Below are 17,669 nucleotides of genomic sequence, written 5' to 3'. Positions count from 1 at the left end.
AATTGTCCTCCCATCTCGAGTGTCCCAGCCACCAGCACCTGCATAAATTCTCAACCACTTGTCAGGGCTAAACAGCACAAAATGCCCAGGGCCTAGGAGAAGAAAAAGAATGAGTCAGAGGGAAATCCAAGATCATCTCTGCTTTGCTTATTTAGGCTTACAAAATACAGGTGTGATTTTTTTTTTTAGCAAAATATTAAAAAAAAATAACATTATTGGGCTTCCCTGGTGGCGCAGTGGTTGAGAATCTGCCTGCTAATGCAGGGGACACGGGTTCGAGCCCTGGTCTGGGAGGATCCCACATGCCGCGGAGCAACTAGGCCCGTGAGCCACAACTACTGAGCCTGCGCGTCTGGAGCCTGTGCTCCGCCACAAGAGAGGCCGCGATAGTGAGAGGCCCGCGCACCGCGATGAAGAGTGGCCCCCGCTCGCCGCAACTAGAGAAAGCCCTCGCACAGAAACAAAGACCCAACACAGCATAAATAAATAAATTAATTAATTAATAAACTCCTACCCCCAACATCTTAATAAATAAATAAATAAATAACATTATTGTAGTTAAATGTATGAGTAGCATTCAGTTGTAATTCCTTCATCTGTCAATGTGAATAATAAGTTAAATGCCTAAAGACAGATGATCCCTTCAGGTCCTTTCCTGCTTTAAGGGCTGTGATTCCCTGGTAGAAAAGGCACGTGCCTGTCATGGGAGAATTTGGACTACATTGTTGCTGAGACCCTTTCTACTGATGAGATTCTCTACCTTGCATGGTGGTATAAATGACACCACCATTGCGTGGTGGGTTTGGAAACCCCCCCCCCAAAGAGTAAATCCTGTTTCCCTCCCAGAAACCTCCCCTGCTCAGGCCTCCCTCATGGGCTCCTCTGACCCGCTGCTCTGAGTCGGCAGTGGTACCAGGCTGTCCCCTGTCATGGTTTCCTGTGCTGAGTCTGTCTCTCCACGAGACCAGACCCTCCCAGCCCGCGATGCAGGGCTGGTCTCACCTCCTAAGTAATCACCGCGTGGCCCTGTGCGCCTTCCAGAGGGCTTGCATGTATCCTCTTGTTTCCTCCTTGGGTGAGGAGAGAAAGTAGCGGTATTTTTACTTGACGAACTAGTAAACTGAGGCCTAGAGAGGGGACTTGTCCCGAGTCCCTCAGCAGGCTGTCAGCAGGACGAACAGAGCCCTCGCTCTCGCCTGTTGCTCAGCCTTGTGGAGAGGAAGCCGAGGCCCTCTCCCGTCTCCTGAGGTGCTGGCTGGCGTCAGCGTTTCCTTCTCTTTTGCTCTCACTCCAGGTGTTATGTGCTATCCACTACAGGCCCTGTATTGACTTTGTCACTGCGATCATCCAGGTGAGTGTCTGTGTTGTTGGGGGAAGAATTGGGGGAGAACTCCCCACCCCTGGCCCCAGAGGACTGAGGAGAGGCTGTGTGGATCTGACACAGAGCTTTGGGCCTCCCAGCTTGCTTCTCTGCTCACCCCCTTTATGCCCGGCCCCGTTTTTTATCCAGAAAAGCTGAGGCCCCCAGGGCTCCACAGTAGGGACAAGTGTGCCGTGAAGTGGATTGGCCTGAAGTCACGGTTCGAAATGGATGTGTGAGGTTTAACCTCCCTCGGGCTTGCTCAGCCTCTCCCTGTTACTCTTAAAGCCGTCCCCAGCTGCCAGGAGTTCAGGAGAGGGTAGGGCTGGGCTCTGATGGTGATATCCTACTGACAGATCCAGAGTAGTATTCTTACAAAGTGTGATTATCACAGGAGATTTTGGGGGTCAGGGTCGGGAAATGGGGTCAGAGGTAAATGTGTAGTAAACCTTTTATTCCTTTAGGACGAACCCGGAGACGAAAAGCAAAATAACAGATCCTGAGATTAACTCCATCCAGGATATTGAGGAAGGGCAGCTCCTGAGGGGCTACGTGAAGTCCGTCCAGCCGTCCGGTGTGCTCTTAGGGTGAGTGAGGCAGAGCCCGGGGGCGTGGACCAGCCCCGAGCATTCTCCCGGGGCCTGTCTTGATTGGCCCGCTGCTGCCCCCGGTCACCATCTCTGGAGGGAACATGAAGGAAGGAGAGTCTGGGTTCCCACCAGTGTTTTAAATTCCAAGTCTTTTTATACTTTCAAAAAAATTTTGAATTACTCTTGTTTGGTGTTTTTGACAAAGAATGTGGCATGTCCATGGTCATGATTTGTAAATGTTCCATGAACCCCCAGATGTTACAGCCTTCCCTGCTGTAATTATGTTTCCTCATTTTCTTCTGGTCTTTCTAGCAGCTTGTGAGTGCTTTGTGATGCTCTGATATGGGGTAAAGAGTGTTTTTCAATTATGTCTTCATTACGCTCGATGATTTTTCCAGTTTACAAAACCCTCTTTATTTTGTTGAGCACCAGGAACCTTATGTCTGTCCTCAATCCTCTTCACAACTTGAGTCTCTGGGAGAGAGGAGGCATTAGGCTTGGCTGGGGACTCTGTTGCTGTGTTTCTGACCACAGGACCCTTGTCTCTCTCTCCTGTCAGCCTTGGCCCCTCAGTTACAGGTTTGGCCCGATACCCACATGTCTCCCAGTACAGCCTGTCCAAGGATGCCCCTTCTGACAGGTATCTCCCCGAGGGCAAGCTGCTCACAGCCAAGGTCCTAAGGTAGGTGTTCTCTCTTTCTCACCTCTTTCTCTGGGAACGCTGGGTGGAGATGGAGAGGTGAACTATAAACATGATGGCTTAGGCAATGGTAAGTAACGATGAACGAGCTCGCTTTGTGTGGAGCCTTCTACCTCAGCTCCTAAAGGCAATTGTGGAGACTTTCCTCTGCACAGGCACCCGTCTTTGGGGACGGAGGAAGGGATAGCACAGCTGCCCTCTGTATTTTTCTACCAAGCAATTGTGCAGATCATTCCTGAGATCACTGCACGGATTCCAAGGCAGGTGGGGGCAGGCCCAGACACTGCGGGCTGCTCACTGTGACCATTGCGCTCCTTATGCTGTCCCCATGGTCCGCTCGCCTGGTCTCCCTGTCGTAGCCTGAACCGCCGGGAGAACCTGGTAGAGCTGTCAATCCCCGCCGACGACACTGGAAAGCCGGACGTGTTTTCTGCCTCCCTGGGACTGCCACTTCCGAAGCAAGAGGGGAGGGAAACAGAGGCAGAGGAGAGAGACCACAAAGGAGAAGAAGAGAAGGAGGAGAGGAAGAATCAGAAACAGAAAGAGAAGAGGATTGGGAAGGGGCAGGAGGGGGCACAGCTGCCCAGCAAGGAGAAGAAAGAGCCCCGGAAGCCCCAGGCGAAGAAGCTGGGCAAGCGGCCGCGCCCGGAGTCTGGCATTGAGCAGGTAGGGCCCTCGGGGAGGATGGCCTCCTTCACAGGAAAAGGAGAGCCTTCCAGAGTCCACCCGGCAGCCGCTTTGCCTCAGCCTCGCGGACCCCCGAGAGAGGCTGAGTTTGGGTGGGGAGAGGATACCGCTTGGGGCCGCGGAGGGCGCTCGGGGCGAGAAGAAGCCAGGCTCAGCGTCGTCCCCGCCTGTCATGCCAGGAAAGCGGGAACAAGAGGCAGAGGAGAGCTGCCCCGTCCGAGGAGGACGACAGCGGTGTGGAAGTGTACTACCGGGAAGGAGAAGAGGACATGGAGGAGATGAGTGTGCGGCCCCAGGTGAGTGTGGCGCCGGATGTGGGGGAAGGGCCCCCCCAGGAGGGAGTCCCTGCTCCCCTGCCTGAGGGCTGGGCTGTCCTCAGCACCACCCTCCTGTCTTCATTTTCTGTAAAATGTGAGGAGGTGGGGTGCCTAGTTTCCTCAGTTGGTCATCAGCTCCTGAGAACAGGGCCGCTGCTTCACCTGCTGAGTGGGCTGTGAAAGTCAATTCTAGTCGATGTTTATTAGCTGGAGCGGAATTGAATTAGTGGGGGTGGGGGGGACGGGCAAAGGAAAGGAGGCTTGTCCGTCTGAGCCTGTGTCTTGCTCTGAGAAATGAGGACAGCGCTACTGGGACTGAGGGCAGGTGTGGAAGGGCTTCCCAGACTTCAGGTGTCGCATCCCTGCCATCCTCGGAACATCTGTCATACCTCTGTCCTAGCTCTACTGCTGTTTTATGCCTGCACGTTTATATGTGTTTGCCTATGTGGCTTTTTAAAAATAATACTTAAATCTACTTATTTACAAAGGAAGCTTTCACGTCACTCCTAAAAGTGTCCCCAGTGCACTGGGGCCTAGCCTGGCCGTGGGAGGAGAGAAAAGGTCTCTGGGCACCGTGGGAGTCCCTGCTCCTCCGGGTGGAAAGGGGCTGTGGAACAGGGGCAGCCTGGGCTCAGTGCTTTTTTCACATGCGCCTGTGATCCTCCAGGAGAAGCAGACCAGGCCGGCAGAAGCACCCCGGCTGCAGCTGTCTTCCGGCTTCGCTTGGGATGTGGAGCTGGACACTCTGACCCCGGCCTTGCCACCTCGCGAAGAGAGCTCCGACAGCGAGGAGGACGAGAAGACAGAGCAGGCCACGGTGCCGTATTTTCCAGGGCTTCGTCCTTTCTGCAGGGACCCTTGGCGCCGCTCTCCCGTGCTCTGTCCTAGCCTGGGTGTCTCTTCCGAGGGGTGGGGCCGTCTCAGGCTGGGAGTATTTGCGGAGCTCGGGGGCTGCCCTGCCGGCTCCTGACTTCCACCACAGACTTCCCCGGGGCTGAGCAGCAGATTGCTCACTTGGTGTTTTGCCTTCCACAGCAGAAGAAGAAAAGCAAGAAGGAAAGGGAGCTGGAGAAGCAGAAGGCAGAGAAAGAGCTCTCCCGCATCGAGGAGGCGCTGATGGATCCCGGGCGGCAGCCGGAGTCGGCAGATGACTTCGACCGACTCGTGCTGAGCTCCCCCAACAGCTCCATCCTGTGGCTGCAGTACATGGCCTTCCACCTGCAGGCCACGGAGATCGAGAAGGCCCGGGCCGTGGCCGAGAGGGCGCTCAAGACCATCTCCTTCAGGTCTCGGCTACGCCCTCCTGCCTTGGGGCCCTGTCTTTCTCCAGGGGGGCGCTGTGTCTCCTCAGCAGGCTGGCGGCAGTTTGGGTGGCTGCCACCGGGCGCCCGTGGGTTCACGGGCTTTCAGAGATGTGCCGTCTGTGAAATAGATCTGCTCATTTATATTTTATAGTCCTCTTCACCGAGATAGCCAAGGGTAACATTTACACGAGGCATGGGCCCTCAGTTAGGTGCCCCACTCGGAGCAGAAGTACAAGAGGGAAAACACCTCTCCACATCCCTGGGCGAAAATGCTGTCGGTGACCATGTTCCAGGCAGAGGGTAGAGCGGGTTTCCCAAAGGCTAGTGAAGAGGGATGATGCTCCTTTGCATCATTCTCTTAGTTTGGGGGGAGATTCAGACCACAGATTCCTTCCAGTCCAGACCTCAGGCCGGTTTGAGATTTGGTAGGTTTCCTTCCCAGGAGTGGAGGCAGAAACCCGGAGAGCCCCAGACCCCACAGCCATGGGGTCGGGGTGTGTGAGCTGCGGTGGGGACAGGGCCTCTCGGGGCCTGCACTTGGGGGTGGGAACTGAGGACGTGGGTGGAGCCTGGGGAGGAGGATGTAGTTCCAGTCCCCCGACAGCAGTGGGGGGCTCGTTGGGCCAAGATGATGGAGCTCACGTGCTGACTGCTCTCCCTCCAGAGAGGAGCAGGAGAAGCTGAACGTGTGGGTGGCCCTGCTGAACCTAGAAAACATGTACGGCTCCCAGGGGTCACTGACCAAGGTCTTCGAGCGGGCCGTGCAGTACAACGAGCCTCTCAAGGTCTTTCTCCATCTGGCTGACATCTACACCAAGTCAGAGAAATTCCAGGTAGGAGTCTGGGCCAGGTGGCCGGCTGCCAGGGGGACCTCAGCCACTTAGAAACGAGCTCCTGGGAGTCCCAGAGGCAGCAGGGAAGTCTCGGGGGAGAACAGCCGCACCTGGACCCAGTCCTGCCCCAGGCTTGCTCACCTTCCAGGTGGGAGAAGTCGTTTCTCCCGCCTCCGCTTTGGGAATGTGGGGCTGGGATGAGGGAAGGGAAGGGACAGCAGACCCCGGGGTCTATCCCTTGGGATGCCGGGTGTCACCGACAGGAGGTGACATACCCCAGTAGCCCTTTTTCATCTCTCCTCCCCCTCATCATGCTCACATTCTCTCTTCTAGTCTTAGGACCTTCTCACGGCACAGGCTTAGGAGGGAGACTCCCCATCATGTGCTCTCCTCATCCTGTGCGCCTGCCCTCTCCCACCACGTACCTGACATTGGGCCTGGATACTGATGGAGTCTGAGCCCAGGTCTAGCTTCCCAAGAGTGTAGGTGCCTGTCTCTGCCGTCGCCCCTCTGTCTTAATCACTCTCCTCAGCTTATGTCGTCTTTCCCACAGGAAGCTGGTGAACTTTACAACCGGATGCTGAAACGTTTCAGGCAGGAGAAAGCTGTCTGGATCAAATACGGCGCCTTTCTTCTGCGGAGGGGCCAGGCTGGGGCCAGTCACCGCGTGATGCAGCGAGCCCTCGAGTGCCTGCCTAAGAAAGAACGTGAGTGCTTGTTCCCACCCACCGGCCCAATTCCAGGGCGCAGTAGGCTGTCTCCCATCTGGGCAGAGGGCTGGGGGTCTCCTCATCCAAGGGCTGGTGTTAGGAAAGCCTTGTGGAGCGTATGTGGCTATCTCTCTCTTGATCGTATGCTCATGAACATAGCTCGTGTTGCATTTTAAAATTCTAAACTCCGAAGATAGAGGAACAGAAAGGAATTAGTACTAATTCTTTTGCCTCTGCCTGCCCCACGGCCCACCTCTCATCCCCTGATTCCCCCTTCTCGGTCCGGAGGGTACGATGTCTGCTGTTGGGAGTCATAGATCAGTGCCCATCTGTGTATTTGGCCCTAAACCCGCCCCACTGTCCCTCTTGTCATCACCTAGGTCTTAGGACGCAAGAGCAGGGAATCAGGCATCAGACCCTGTCCCTGTAGGGTAGTGTGTTTTGATGAGGGCATCTGTCTGCTTTCTGTGTCTGAGTTGTCCTCTCCCTGCAGACGTGGATGTGATTGCCAAGTTTGCCCAGCTTGAGTTCCAGCTGGGGGATGCGGAGCGCGCCAAAGCCATTTTCGAGAACACGCTGAGCACCTACCCAAAGCGCACGGATGTCTGGTCGGTCTACATCGACATGATCATCAAGCGTGGCAGCCAGAAGGAAGTCCGGTGAGAGGGGAGGACAGGCTGAGGCCTAATTGCCTGTTGGGGGGTTGGGAACATTGGCCACTTGGAGGCGTTTTAGCCCCCCAGCAGCTCCCGGAACCCCAGTTCTCTTACTCTGTCTGGAAAAACGGCTTTGACATGACATGTCCTATGACATTCACTTTTCCAGTTTCTTTTCTGCCTCAGCGGCTAGCCTCTGGTCTGGCTGGAACCTTGGGTGGGAGGTAGGCTAGCCCCAGGCCTGGGAATCAGGAGACTTGGGTTTTCCTCATAATTAATGCTGAGCCTGGCTCTCATGGTAGAGAGTGTTCACAGGCATGATCTCACTGATCACCGCCAGCATCCCCCCAAGGCAGGGAGGATTAGAGACCGGTGGTGGACTTTAGTCCAGAAAGAACTGATGCCTCACCCAAGCCCATCAGTGAGTTTTAAGCAGAGCTTTCCTCACAGAGCCACACCTCATTGCCTGTCCCCATCCCATTAGCTTTGTCCTGATTCACTGTGTGACTTCAGGCCAGTAAGTCCTTTAACATCTCTGTTCCTCTGGAAAGTGAGGGTGGTGTTCTCCCTCTCCACAGACATGATGGGAGTTTATAAAGGGAATAAAAATAAAGGTAGAAGTGGGAGTGCTGGATAACAGAGGGCCTGGCTCCAGAACCTTAGAGCAAGTGGGTGAAGGCTAGCTAGGAATCGTGTGGCCGGGGACCAAGAGGCAGACACTGGCTGCTCTCCCTCCCAGGGACATCTTCGAGCGGGTCATTCACCTGAGCCTGGCCCCCAAGCGAATGAAGTTCTTCTTCAAGCGCTACCTGGACTACGAGAAGCAATACGGCACCGAGAAGGACGTGCAGGCCGTAAAGGCGAAGGCCCTGGAATACGTGGAGGCTAAGAGCTCCATGTGGGAGGACTAGTGGCCAGCTGGCTCCGAGGGCACTGGTGGCAGTGGGCCAGCCAGGCCGACCCTCAGGCGCCTGGGCAGTTGAGAAACTGTGTTGCCTGAGGACTCTGTTTAAGTGTTGCTTTTTCTGCAGCATAGGGTAATCCTGTCAAGATAAAAAAGGATTTAAGATTTCTCATAATTCCTTTTTGCTTGTTTTAGGAACCAATTTATTTCATCTTTTTCCTTTTCTGGGCTGCTCAGTGGTTGCAGGCAGTAGGCTCCTGGGCTCCCAGAAAAGCTGAGAGTCTCTGCTTCATGGGAGGTCCCCGGGGAGCAGGAATGGAGGGCCGACTCCCAGGGACTCTGTGGTCAGGATCCCACTTTGGCTCTGGCAGGCTCTTGGTCCAGCTAGTGGGGGTCAGCAGGGTCCGGGAAGCGGGTCGCTCTCCTAGATCGCAGAGTCTCTGAGCATTCCCTCAGCCTCAGCTCAGCTAGTACCTCGTGCCCCTTTGTGGAGGCTGTGAGGCTGGGACGTAGATCCAAGTGCTGTGTGGCTTTGGGAGAGCTGCACAGTTTCTCTGGCTCCCTGTAGCTCCCCTGAGGAGAGCTTGCTGGGCGGAGGGCCTCGACTGACTTGCTGGTTGTTCCCTGAGTCCTGAGAGAGAAGGGGACATGACGGGCCCGCTATACCCCCACCTCCCTGTAAAGTTCCCAGAAAGACTGTCTCTCCTCCTCCTTGATAGGTAATAATCCTGTATGTTCTAGAGTTCCTCGAGGCCAGCACACACCCAGCTAGTTGTTGAAGCCAGTTCATTTTCGGCTTGGTCTTAAGGGAATTAAAGTTTTCTTGGGCAGAGCTTTAAATGTCCTGAGAGCTGGAGAGCTTTTCCGTGGGAAGTGACTGAGTCATATGCCGGGAAGCAGGACAGGGACAAGGGAGAGAGCATCAGATTTTAGAGGCGGTGGAGGGGCTCAGGCAGGGGCGGGCATGGGAGGGAGGCGGAGCAGGGCTCGGCCTGGTTCTTGGTCACCGGCTCTAGGTTACGAGAGCTAGGCTGCCCTACTGGGTGCAAGGGCAGGGCCTGCTGACTCGTGAAGTTTTAGCCGAGCTTCCCTCTGAGAAAGGCCGGGCTCCATCTGTTTCCCAGATGAAATCAGAAAACTGAACCCAGTTAAGGCGTCATCAATCCCAGGGCCTTCCTGCGTGTGGGAACACCTGGCTCTCCCTGTGCCCCAGCCTTCCCTTCCATCCATTTCAGTCTTGCCCAGAGTCTCTGTCCTCTTCCCTCCCCAGGAATGGGATTTGGGCCCGTCCCCATGACCTCCATCCTGCTGTGGCATGGCCCATCCAATCGTGCAGACACCAAGCTAGTCCTTTATACTAAGAAAAACTTTATATATCAAAAATTTATAGAAAATAAAGCTAGAGGCATACATTGGGGGCTGAACTTTATATCAAAAATTTATAGAAAATAAAGCTAGAGGCGTACATTGGGGGCTGCTTCCCAGGTGAGCAGCACCGGGCCAGGTGTCCATATGCAGTTACACACAACATTCCGCACAGGAGCCTGCTGGTGAGTTTCACCGTCACCTGGCTCTGCTGTCCGGGGCTTCGCAGACCGGTGGGACTGGGTCCTACCAGTCGAAGGTCATCCACATCATAGTTAATTAAGGACCAGTTCCGGGAAAGGGTCTTTTCTCCAAAGCTGTTGACCATGTGGCTGGTGGCAACAGGAGAGGGAATTTCTTCGGGTATGAGAGAGAGCCTTCCTGCCAGAGCTGACCGCGTTGTCTACTGGCTCTCACATCTGTTCCCCAGTTTTACTTTGTGTTCCTTTTTCCTGGCCTGTTTTCCCCAAAAGCTATGGTAAAAAAAAAAAAAAAAAAAAAATTCCCCTCTGGGGAATTCCCTAGCAGTCAGGTAGTTGGGACTCCGCGCTTTCACTGCTGAGGGTGCAGGTTCAGTCCCTGGTTGGGGAACTAAGATCCCACAAGCGCCCCCCCCCAAAAAAAATTCCCCTCTGGTGCTGATGTAAACAGGCCATGGGGTTCTGTTTGGGACCAAGTAGTGTCATTGGCAAAGAGTGTGGGAACAGGACCCTTAGGAGGCGAGCAGGACCATCTCTGTGTTGTCTTGGGCCGCGCCGTTGCCCACCAGACCCTGGGCCCACTTGTGCAGGCGGCTGTAGAGTGGAAGGCCCTGGTTCTCGCGGTACAAATAGACACCGGTGATGGCGTTCCACTGTGGCCGTGGCTGTGTGCCTTCCACCGGGAACTTGGCAACCAGCTGCTCGTCATCCTCGTTGAGTGCCACGAAGCCGAAGAAGCGGCGCACGTTGTTGGCAGCCAGCACCCGCGAGTGCACCTCGGCCGTGCGCTGGAAGAGCTGGTCCTCGTTGGCCCGGTACTGCGCCCAGTAGGCCTCCTGGCGGTAGCTGAGTGGTGAGCAGTAGTGCTTGAGGCACTTGGTCAGGAACACCAGGATGGCCACCACACCGATGAGCAGCCACCCGAAGAGCTGGCCAGAGAAAGGGCGGGGTTGAGGGCAGGCAAGGAGCTGCCTGGACCGCCAACGCCCCCGTAAGAAGTAGCAGGAGCTGGTCAGGGCGTGTGGGCTGGGCTGAACCTGACGTCACAACCCCCTGAGAGCTGGTTCTGTCACTTCCCTGGCCGCAGATTCTGTTCCTCTAAGGGCGGCAGGCCCTTCTGACTGTAATTCCTCCTCTTTGCCCTCACTCCCTTGAGCTCACGCCGTCTCTGTACTTAGACTTAGCCTCCTGCAGTTTCAGCTGCCATTCCTGCAGCCCCAAGGGCCCCCTCCACATCATCTGAGCCCACCAAAATCCAGCTCAATCTACCAGGCTCAGCCCAGATACCACTTCCAGGAAGCCTTCAAAAGTCCCTTCTGGGAGCAATTTTGCCTTCCCTGAGTCCTCATGGCCTGGTTCCTCTTATATCATCATTCTCTGCCTTGTTTTGAAATTACCCATGTGCTTATCTCGCTTGGCTGTGAGCCTGTTGAGGGCTAGGACAGTCAGGGTCATCCTTGTTTCCCCATTTAAGCCTGTACAGAGAGCTGTGGGCATTTGAGCATCATCAAGTACATTTTATTTCTCTCTGTCTACCACCTTCCATCTCCTTTGGTGCCATCTCCAGCCCTGCTTCTACTTGTGTTTCTTCTGTACCCAAGAGGAGCCCCTTAGAAAATCTTTGCTCTTTCCTAGCTCTCCCTCATGCCCTGCTTCTCTTCAGTGAATACTTCAGCTGTTTTTCTGCTTCTGCCCAGGTCTCTGCCCTCGTCCTCTCTCCCTGACAGCTCCGCTCCTTCAGAACTAAGCCAAGGCTGAGGCTAGGATCAGGGCGGCAGCTGCTGCCCCCCGACTGGACACCCTTTCCTGTCTCAAGGGGTTCGCCTCCTGTCAGCAATGCCTGAGGCTGACTCAGTGCTGGACAGGGGCCTTTCCTGGGATAGGAGCACGCTCACCCCTTGAGCCAGCCACACTCCACTGTCAGCTCACGGTCGACAGCAAATATTTCATAAGTTGGCAGGGGTTCGTGCTCAATCTGGCTGGAGCAAAGGGCTTACTCTGTGACTGGGATCAAGGCTTGGTCTGAGCAAGAAGAACATTCCTTTAATGTTTAAAACTCTCTTATTGGGCCTCCCTGGTGGCGCAGTGGTTGAGAGTCCGCCTGCCGATGCAGGGGACACGGGTTCGTGCCCCGATCCCGGAGGATCCCACATGCCGCGGAGCGGCTGGGCCCGCGAGCCATGGCCGCGGGGCCTGTGTGTCCGGAGCCTGTGCTCCGCGACGGGAGAGGCCACAGCAGTGAGAGGCCCGCGTACAGCAAAAAAAAAAAAAAAAAAAACAAAACTCTCTTATTGGGGATGGCATTCACTCTTGCCCCACCAAGCACTGACCCAACTCTGATGCCCGACGCTGATAATCTAGTGACTTCCTGGAGAGCTCAGCCCCTGAGGACTGACTCCAGTGTTAATATGGGTCATCCCGGCACCTCCCCACCAGCCACCACGTAGGAGAGAAGGAAGAGGAGCTTCCCTTGGCACAGGCTCACCTGGGACTCGTACTTGAGCCTGCGGCTGACCTCTTCCTGGAAACCTGACAGGTGGGCAGGGCCCTCCCCACACGGGAACCTGGCCAGGATTTCTGTGGCCTGGGCCAGTGGGAAACTGTCTTCCCCAGCTGTGAGCGAAGAGGGGTCCACGAATTCGCTGAGAGCACAGACATAGGCCTCACCGCGCAGCAGAGAGATGACAGACCAGGTGATGGGGGCCACGGCTGCGCGGCCCACAATGGAGCTTAGAAGGAGGAAGTTGGGGGCCGCCGAGCAGTTCTTGGTCCTCCGGTACTGGCACTCGGCAACCAGGTTCCAGGTGTGGTTGTTGAGGATGACGCCGATGAGGAAGAGCACCAGGGCGGGCACACCGATGGCTGTCAGCCCGTACAGGTAGTTCCGGGCTGGTGAGCAAGGGCAGTGGAACGCCACCACACTGAACAGCTCCTGGCTGCCCACCGTGCCCAGTGCCACCAGCCCGTTGAAAATCATCACATCCTTGCTCTTGAAGAAGAGTGATAGGAAGCGGAAGTTCTCTGCGATCAGGGCTGCCATGGGGACGGGTCAGCTGGGGGACCAATGGCAAGGGTGGAGGCAGGAGGAGACTGGGACGGTGGCTCCTGGTGGGACTAGGAAAGCGCACAGGCTATGGGCCCCTGAAGGCAGGGCACAGTCTTGCCATTTGATCCCCTGCAGTGGCTGGCCTGGTGCTTCCTGTGGGACTGTAGATGACTGATCAGTATTTGCCTCTAAAAACAGGGACCGAGGGGATCTTGTGTAGTCAAGTCAGGCTGGTGAGAAAGGAAGGAGACTCGGGGAGCCCCAGGGCCTGGGTGGAGTGAGAATAGGCACTGTTCACTGAGCTCTTACTATATGGGGCGCTTTACATCCCTCATTGCCCATCGTCAAGATCCTGCACTGAGCTCCGATATCCCCGGGTGCGTAGGGAAGGTGGAGGCTTCCTTGGGGTGAGTGCTTATCAGGCTCACATGTGAATGGTAGAGCTGAGATTCAAGCTCAGCTCTATCTGCCTCAGACACTTAGGTTCTTGTCATCACCACAAGCTTCCCTTGATATGGGGACTAGGACTGGCCCTGTGGCATTGGGGACTGTCGGCTGTTGACTGGCTTTCCCTTTGGGATTCCAGGTACTGCTAATGTGCTGGGGGACCTAGGACTATTTGGAGGGTGTGTCCTCAAGGTGTCTAGCCCATGGGTATAAAAGCCAGAGTAGGTGTCCTGGTGGATAAGGGACTTGGACTTGACCCTGTGATATGGGGGGGTGGGGGGGGGGTGGAGGAAGGGGCCTCCCGTCAGTGGTGAGCCTGGTGCAGCATCCCTGGAGTTCATAAGAACCTTTTCATTTTGGAGACCTCAGGCTCTGGACTGGTTTAGGAGATCCTGGCTCTCAACATACTTCATGACCTTTCTCTGGACCTCAGTGTCCTCATCTGTGAAAAGAGGACAAGTCATTCTGGTCCTTGCTCTCCTCTTAGGAATGCTGGAGGAAAATGAAAGGGAATAAACAGTGCCTGATAGTTGCCCTATATATGAAACCCTCCATCTCACCCTGTCCAGTCCTGAGGGTGCCTCCCAGAGGTGAGGCAGATGGGGGATGACTGTCCTTCTGGCAAAGATCAGGAGACCAAGGCCTCAGGAGGATAAAGTACTCTGCTCAAAGCTATTCAGATATGGAGGTGCCTGGACAGGACTTTTGAGCATGACCTAAGGAGGCCTGGGAAGTGGACAAGGGTAGGTCAAGCTAAGTGAGCCCTCTATTTTCCTGGTTTCCTACTGACATTGCTGTGCCCATCCGCAAGAGCCCTGGCAAACCTCCCCTTCCCCACCCGTTACCCTTATCCAGCAGCTCTGTTCCACCGAGGTCCCTAGGCCTGGGGACCGCCCAGCCGGCCAACAACAGGAAGGCTTGATGAAGGCTAAGGCTTGGCCATACCCACCACCCTCTCTCGAGCCTGCTTTGCCTTGGTCTGGGCAGCAGATGTGCTGGCAGCCTGCCAGGAAGTGGCCATGGCCTCGGGCTCCAGCCATGTTCTGCCCCAACTCCCTTCCCAGGCTCCACCCACACAGGCCAGGGTGTGGCCCCATGTTCTACTCTCCATCCTGGGAATGAAAAACAAAGTCCTCAGGCCAGAGGCAGCTGGGGAGTGGAGGGACGGAGCAAACAAAGGTGGGGAGACCTGCCCATATTTCCTTCTATGCCTCCTCTCTAGACCACCACCCCTCCTAATCACTGCCAACGCGGCCAGACTGGCTGGTGCAGAGCTGGGTGGCCAGGAGGAGGCCAGATGGGCTGGTTTCCAGGAGGAAGAGGAGACCTGACTTTCCTAACTCACTGCCTGGGGGCCCAGGGGCTCCAGCCTAACTCCTCGGGAAGGAGAGTTTGTGATATTGCTGGGGATGAACGGGTTAAAGGCAGCCCCCTCTCCCTCTTCCTTCTCCCCTCTTGGCTTCAGGGCTCCTAATATGCTCCCCTGGGTTCAGAAACCACCCAAAGTGGGGTACAAGATGCCTGAACACTGGTGGGTGGTGAGCAGAGGAGGGAACAGGCTATCTTCTGAGACGACTGCCCCTGGCCGCCAGGCCCGGGATGGGACCGCCACCAGCAACAGTCAGGACAGGAAACCGGTGGCTGGGGACTGGGAGCCTCAACGAGGGGCTTGGCTCCCCGGGACAATTCCTCTGGGCAGCCTCGGAGTGGCCCTGCCACGTTCCCCTTTCTTACCTGGGGTCAGCTGCGGGCACCAGTAGCCTTGGCCTCCACGGAGCTGGGCTCTCCAAGTGGGGTGAGGACATTGGAGCTCCCGGGCATGGGCCAGCCCGTGCCCTCGGTGGGCTCCCTTCCACTTTGCTTCTGCTCCGGAGAGACCAGCAGGGCCTGGGGCTTGTGGTGTCTTCAGAAAAGTTTTAACTCCAGAAAAGAGGCAGAACCCGTGAGATGGATGGTTCACGCCAGCCAGTGGAAAAACAGCCTCCGGACGGGCGCCAGGCAGTGGGGGGGAGGGCGGCGCGGGGAGAGGAGAGGAAGTGGAGGGGCCTGCGGCGGCGGCTCGCCTGCCTTCTGAGGCTCCACGCCAGTGGGACCAGTTCCAGGCCAGGAAGGGGGCCTCAGCCAGATCTGGCCCCGGCCTGCCTTCCAGGTCGGTTTCAGCAGCACCCCCTGCTTGACCCCCACCGACAGAAGCTGCCAGAACCGAGTCCCAAGCAGGGTTAAGGGAGAGGTGCCACCAGACTGACGCTGCCTCCTAGCGGGGTGCGCAAAGCCAGGGGTACCTTTCCCCTGCTCTGGCCCTTCTCCCTCAGAGCCGTCCTGCCCCTCTCTGAGCAAACCCTCCCCCTGCTGGCTCTTCTGTCTGTACTTCAGCTAGCTCCCCAGGTGCTGCTTCAAATCTCAGGAGCACTGATGAGAAAATTCTGGACTCTAGGGATTTTCTAAGGCCCTGTGGGTAGAGCTCTGACTGGTAGGTAGAAATTACGAGGAGGAGGCAGGTTCCTCAAGGAAGCCCTTTGTAACAATCAGAGCTGCCCAGCCTGTCCCAGAAAGTGATCATGAGCTCCCCGTCTGTGGGAGTATGCAAGCTGAGGCTGAAAAGCCATGGGTCAGGAATGCTGAAAGGGAGAGCCCTGTCCAAGGACAGTCTAGATGACCCCCAGGATCAAGGGAGAGACCCCCCCTCCCCCAGACCCCTGTCTGCTTTGCATTGCTTGTGGTTCTGGGAGCATGGAACTGCTGAGTGACGTGCTGGCCTCCCTGAGCTGGGCTTGTTCACATGCAGGAATGAAGAGAAAAGGACCAGTGTTTATTTTTTCGCATCCTACCATGCTCCAAACAAAGTTCCCGATTCTTCCTCAAAAGTCATCCTTTAACCTCACTATAACCCTAAGAAGCAGGTCTTTGTAACATCCGTTTTATAGGCAGACAACTGGGGGTCAGAGGGATTGGGTAACTACAGGTCCTACGGCCCTAGTATTTGAACCCAGGTCTGTCTGACCCCAAACTTTACTCTTTCCTTCATATTTTGTACCTCCCAATACCTCTGGGCTGGCTTTTCCCACTGGAGCCCACCACCCCGCAGCTGCCAACATACCCCTGGTCTTTACTCATCTGACTCTTCCCCTAGAGCAAGTCCCACCTCCTGGAGGAGCCCTCCAGCCCACCTTGGCTTCCAGGTCTCGCCCTCTTCCCAAATAATTAAAGGGAGGGAGACTGGGTCTCAGAAGTGGGACCACAGGGAAGGATGCCTAAGGAAGAATGGAAATTATTAACACAATGTTATAGGGATCAAGATCAAAATGAATTCTTAGATGAGTGGGACTTAGTCTCAAAGATGTCTTGGGGGGTGGGGGGCGGCAAGAAGCTCATCTTCTCGGCCCTCAGCTTCCCCCTCGACGAAGGTAGCTCCAGTTCCTTACGTCCCCTCCCCCTACGTCCAGGGGGAGGAGGAGGATAAGACCTCAGGTTTGGAAATTGATACACACATTATCCGCCAGAAACTGAGTGCCCACCACGTGCCATGCACTTTACACACCTCACCTATTTAATGCTCACACAAGCCCATGAAGTAGGTGCCTCATCCCCACTGTACAGATGAGGAAACTGAGGCACAGTAAAATGAAGCAACTGACCCAAGGGACACGGTTTGTAAGTGGTGGATCCAGCATTTGACCCAGTTCTCTCTCACTCTGGAGTCTGAGCTGTTTCCACCCTAGGCAGCTCCCCTCCCACCCCTCCACCCTCATCCCCACCTCAGGGTGGAGCTTCTCAGCACTTTAGGCCCCCCTCCCCCCCGGGGCGGGGTGGGGTAGTCTCTGAGAAAATGGGAAGGCATCAGCTTCTTTTTCTAAATGCTCAAGCTCTGGGGATGGTCTGATTTTTTTTTTTTTTTTTTTTGCGGTATGCGGGCCTCTCACTGTTGTGGCCTCCCCCGTTGCGGAGCACAGGCTCCGGACGCGCAGGCTCCGGACGCGCAGGCTCAGCGGCCATGGCTCACGGGCCCAGCCGCTCCGCGGCATATGGGATCCTCCCAGACCGGGGCACGAACCCGTATCCCCTGCATCGACAGGCGGACTCTCAACCACTTGCGCCACCAGGGAGGCCCCTGGTCTGATTTTTGATGTGAGGGATGTGTCAGGGCAGTCTTCAAGGACATCTCCATGGATGTGCTATGGTCTGGAATGTGTCCCCCAACATTCATATGTTGAATCTTGACCCCCAAAAGTGATGATATCAGGGAGTGGGGCCTTTGAGGTGCTTAAGGCATGGGATTGATGCCTTATAAAAGAGGCTCCAGAGAGCCCCCTAGTCTCTTCCGCCACGTGAGGACACAGTGAGGAGGCACTGGCTACCAACCAGTGAGGACCTCCGGCAGAACGTGACCATGGCAGCGTCACGATCTTGGACTTCCAGTCTCCAGAATTGTGAGAGAGGTCTCTGTTGTTTATAAGCTACCCAGTCTGCCGTATTTGTTATAGCAATTCAAACAGACTAAGACACGGGGCCTTTTGTGCCCAGTGCTAAGTAAATGTGCAGTCCACCTTGAT

At 55.8% G+C, this 17,669-nt stretch overlaps 2 protein-coding genes across 8 annotated transcripts in view; one reads left to right on the top strand and one right to left on the bottom strand.

Annotated features, from left to right (window-relative positions):
• Nucleotides 1-8,229, top strand: part of PDCD11 (programmed cell death 11) — a 42,755-nt gene extending 34,526 nt beyond the window's left edge. Inside the window, exons 26-36 of one of the 2 annotated variants that reach the window (XM_060100015.1) lie at nt 1,295-1,351; nt 1,825-1,947; nt 2,510-2,632; nt 3,010-3,316; nt 3,517-3,633; nt 4,322-4,471; nt 4,693-4,940; nt 5,623-5,791; nt 6,345-6,498; nt 6,995-7,160; nt 7,897-8,229. In XM_060100015.1, coding sequence (XP_059955998.1) covers nt 1,295-1,351; nt 1,825-1,947; nt 2,510-2,632; nt 3,010-3,316; nt 3,517-3,633; nt 4,322-4,471; nt 4,693-4,940; nt 5,623-5,791; nt 6,345-6,498; nt 6,995-7,160; nt 7,897-8,068 — 1,786 coding nt within the window. In that variant the 3' untranslated portion in view covers nt 8,069-8,229. Of the gene's footprint in view, nt 1-1,294; nt 1,352-1,824; nt 1,948-2,509; nt 2,633-3,009; nt 3,317-3,516; nt 3,634-4,321; nt 4,472-4,689; nt 4,941-5,622; nt 5,792-6,344; nt 6,499-6,994; nt 7,161-7,896 lie in introns of both variants that reach the window. The other variant, XM_060100006.1, reaches the window with a different exon arrangement.
• Nucleotides 8,230-9,409: 1,180 nt separating this feature from the next.
• CALHM2 (calcium homeostasis modulator family member 2) lies at nt 9,410-15,343 on the bottom strand. 6 transcript variants are annotated; one of them, XM_060100037.1, is made up of 4 exons: nt 14,854-15,343; nt 13,467-13,561; nt 12,112-12,940; nt 9,410-10,555 (listed from the first exon to the last, which is right to left on the bottom strand). In XM_060100037.1, the coding sequence occupies exons 3-4, from the start codon at nt 12,664-12,666 to the stop codon at nt 10,139-10,141; spliced, it is 972 nt and encodes a 323-aa protein (XP_059956020.1). In that variant the 5' UTR covers nt 12,667-12,940; nt 13,467-13,561; nt 14,854-15,343; the 3' UTR covers nt 9,410-10,138. The 6 variants fall into 6 exon arrangements, with proteins under 6 accessions (XP_059956020.1, XP_059956026.1, XP_059956014.1 ...); XM_060100043.1 differs by having other exon boundaries at nt 12,112-12,833; XM_060100031.1 differs by having other exon boundaries at nt 12,112-13,611.
• Nucleotides 15,344-17,669: the final 2,326 nt, after the last annotated feature.

The sequence above is a fragment of the Mesoplodon densirostris genome, chromosome 1 (assembly GCF_025265405.1).
Source record: "Mesoplodon densirostris isolate mMesDen1 chromosome 1, mMesDen1 primary haplotype, whole genome shotgun sequence".
In the NCBI taxonomy this organism is placed as follows: Eukaryota; Metazoa; Chordata; class Mammalia; order Artiodactyla; family Ziphiidae; genus Mesoplodon; species Mesoplodon densirostris.
This window is presented reverse-complemented; position numbering and strand designations above follow the sequence as displayed.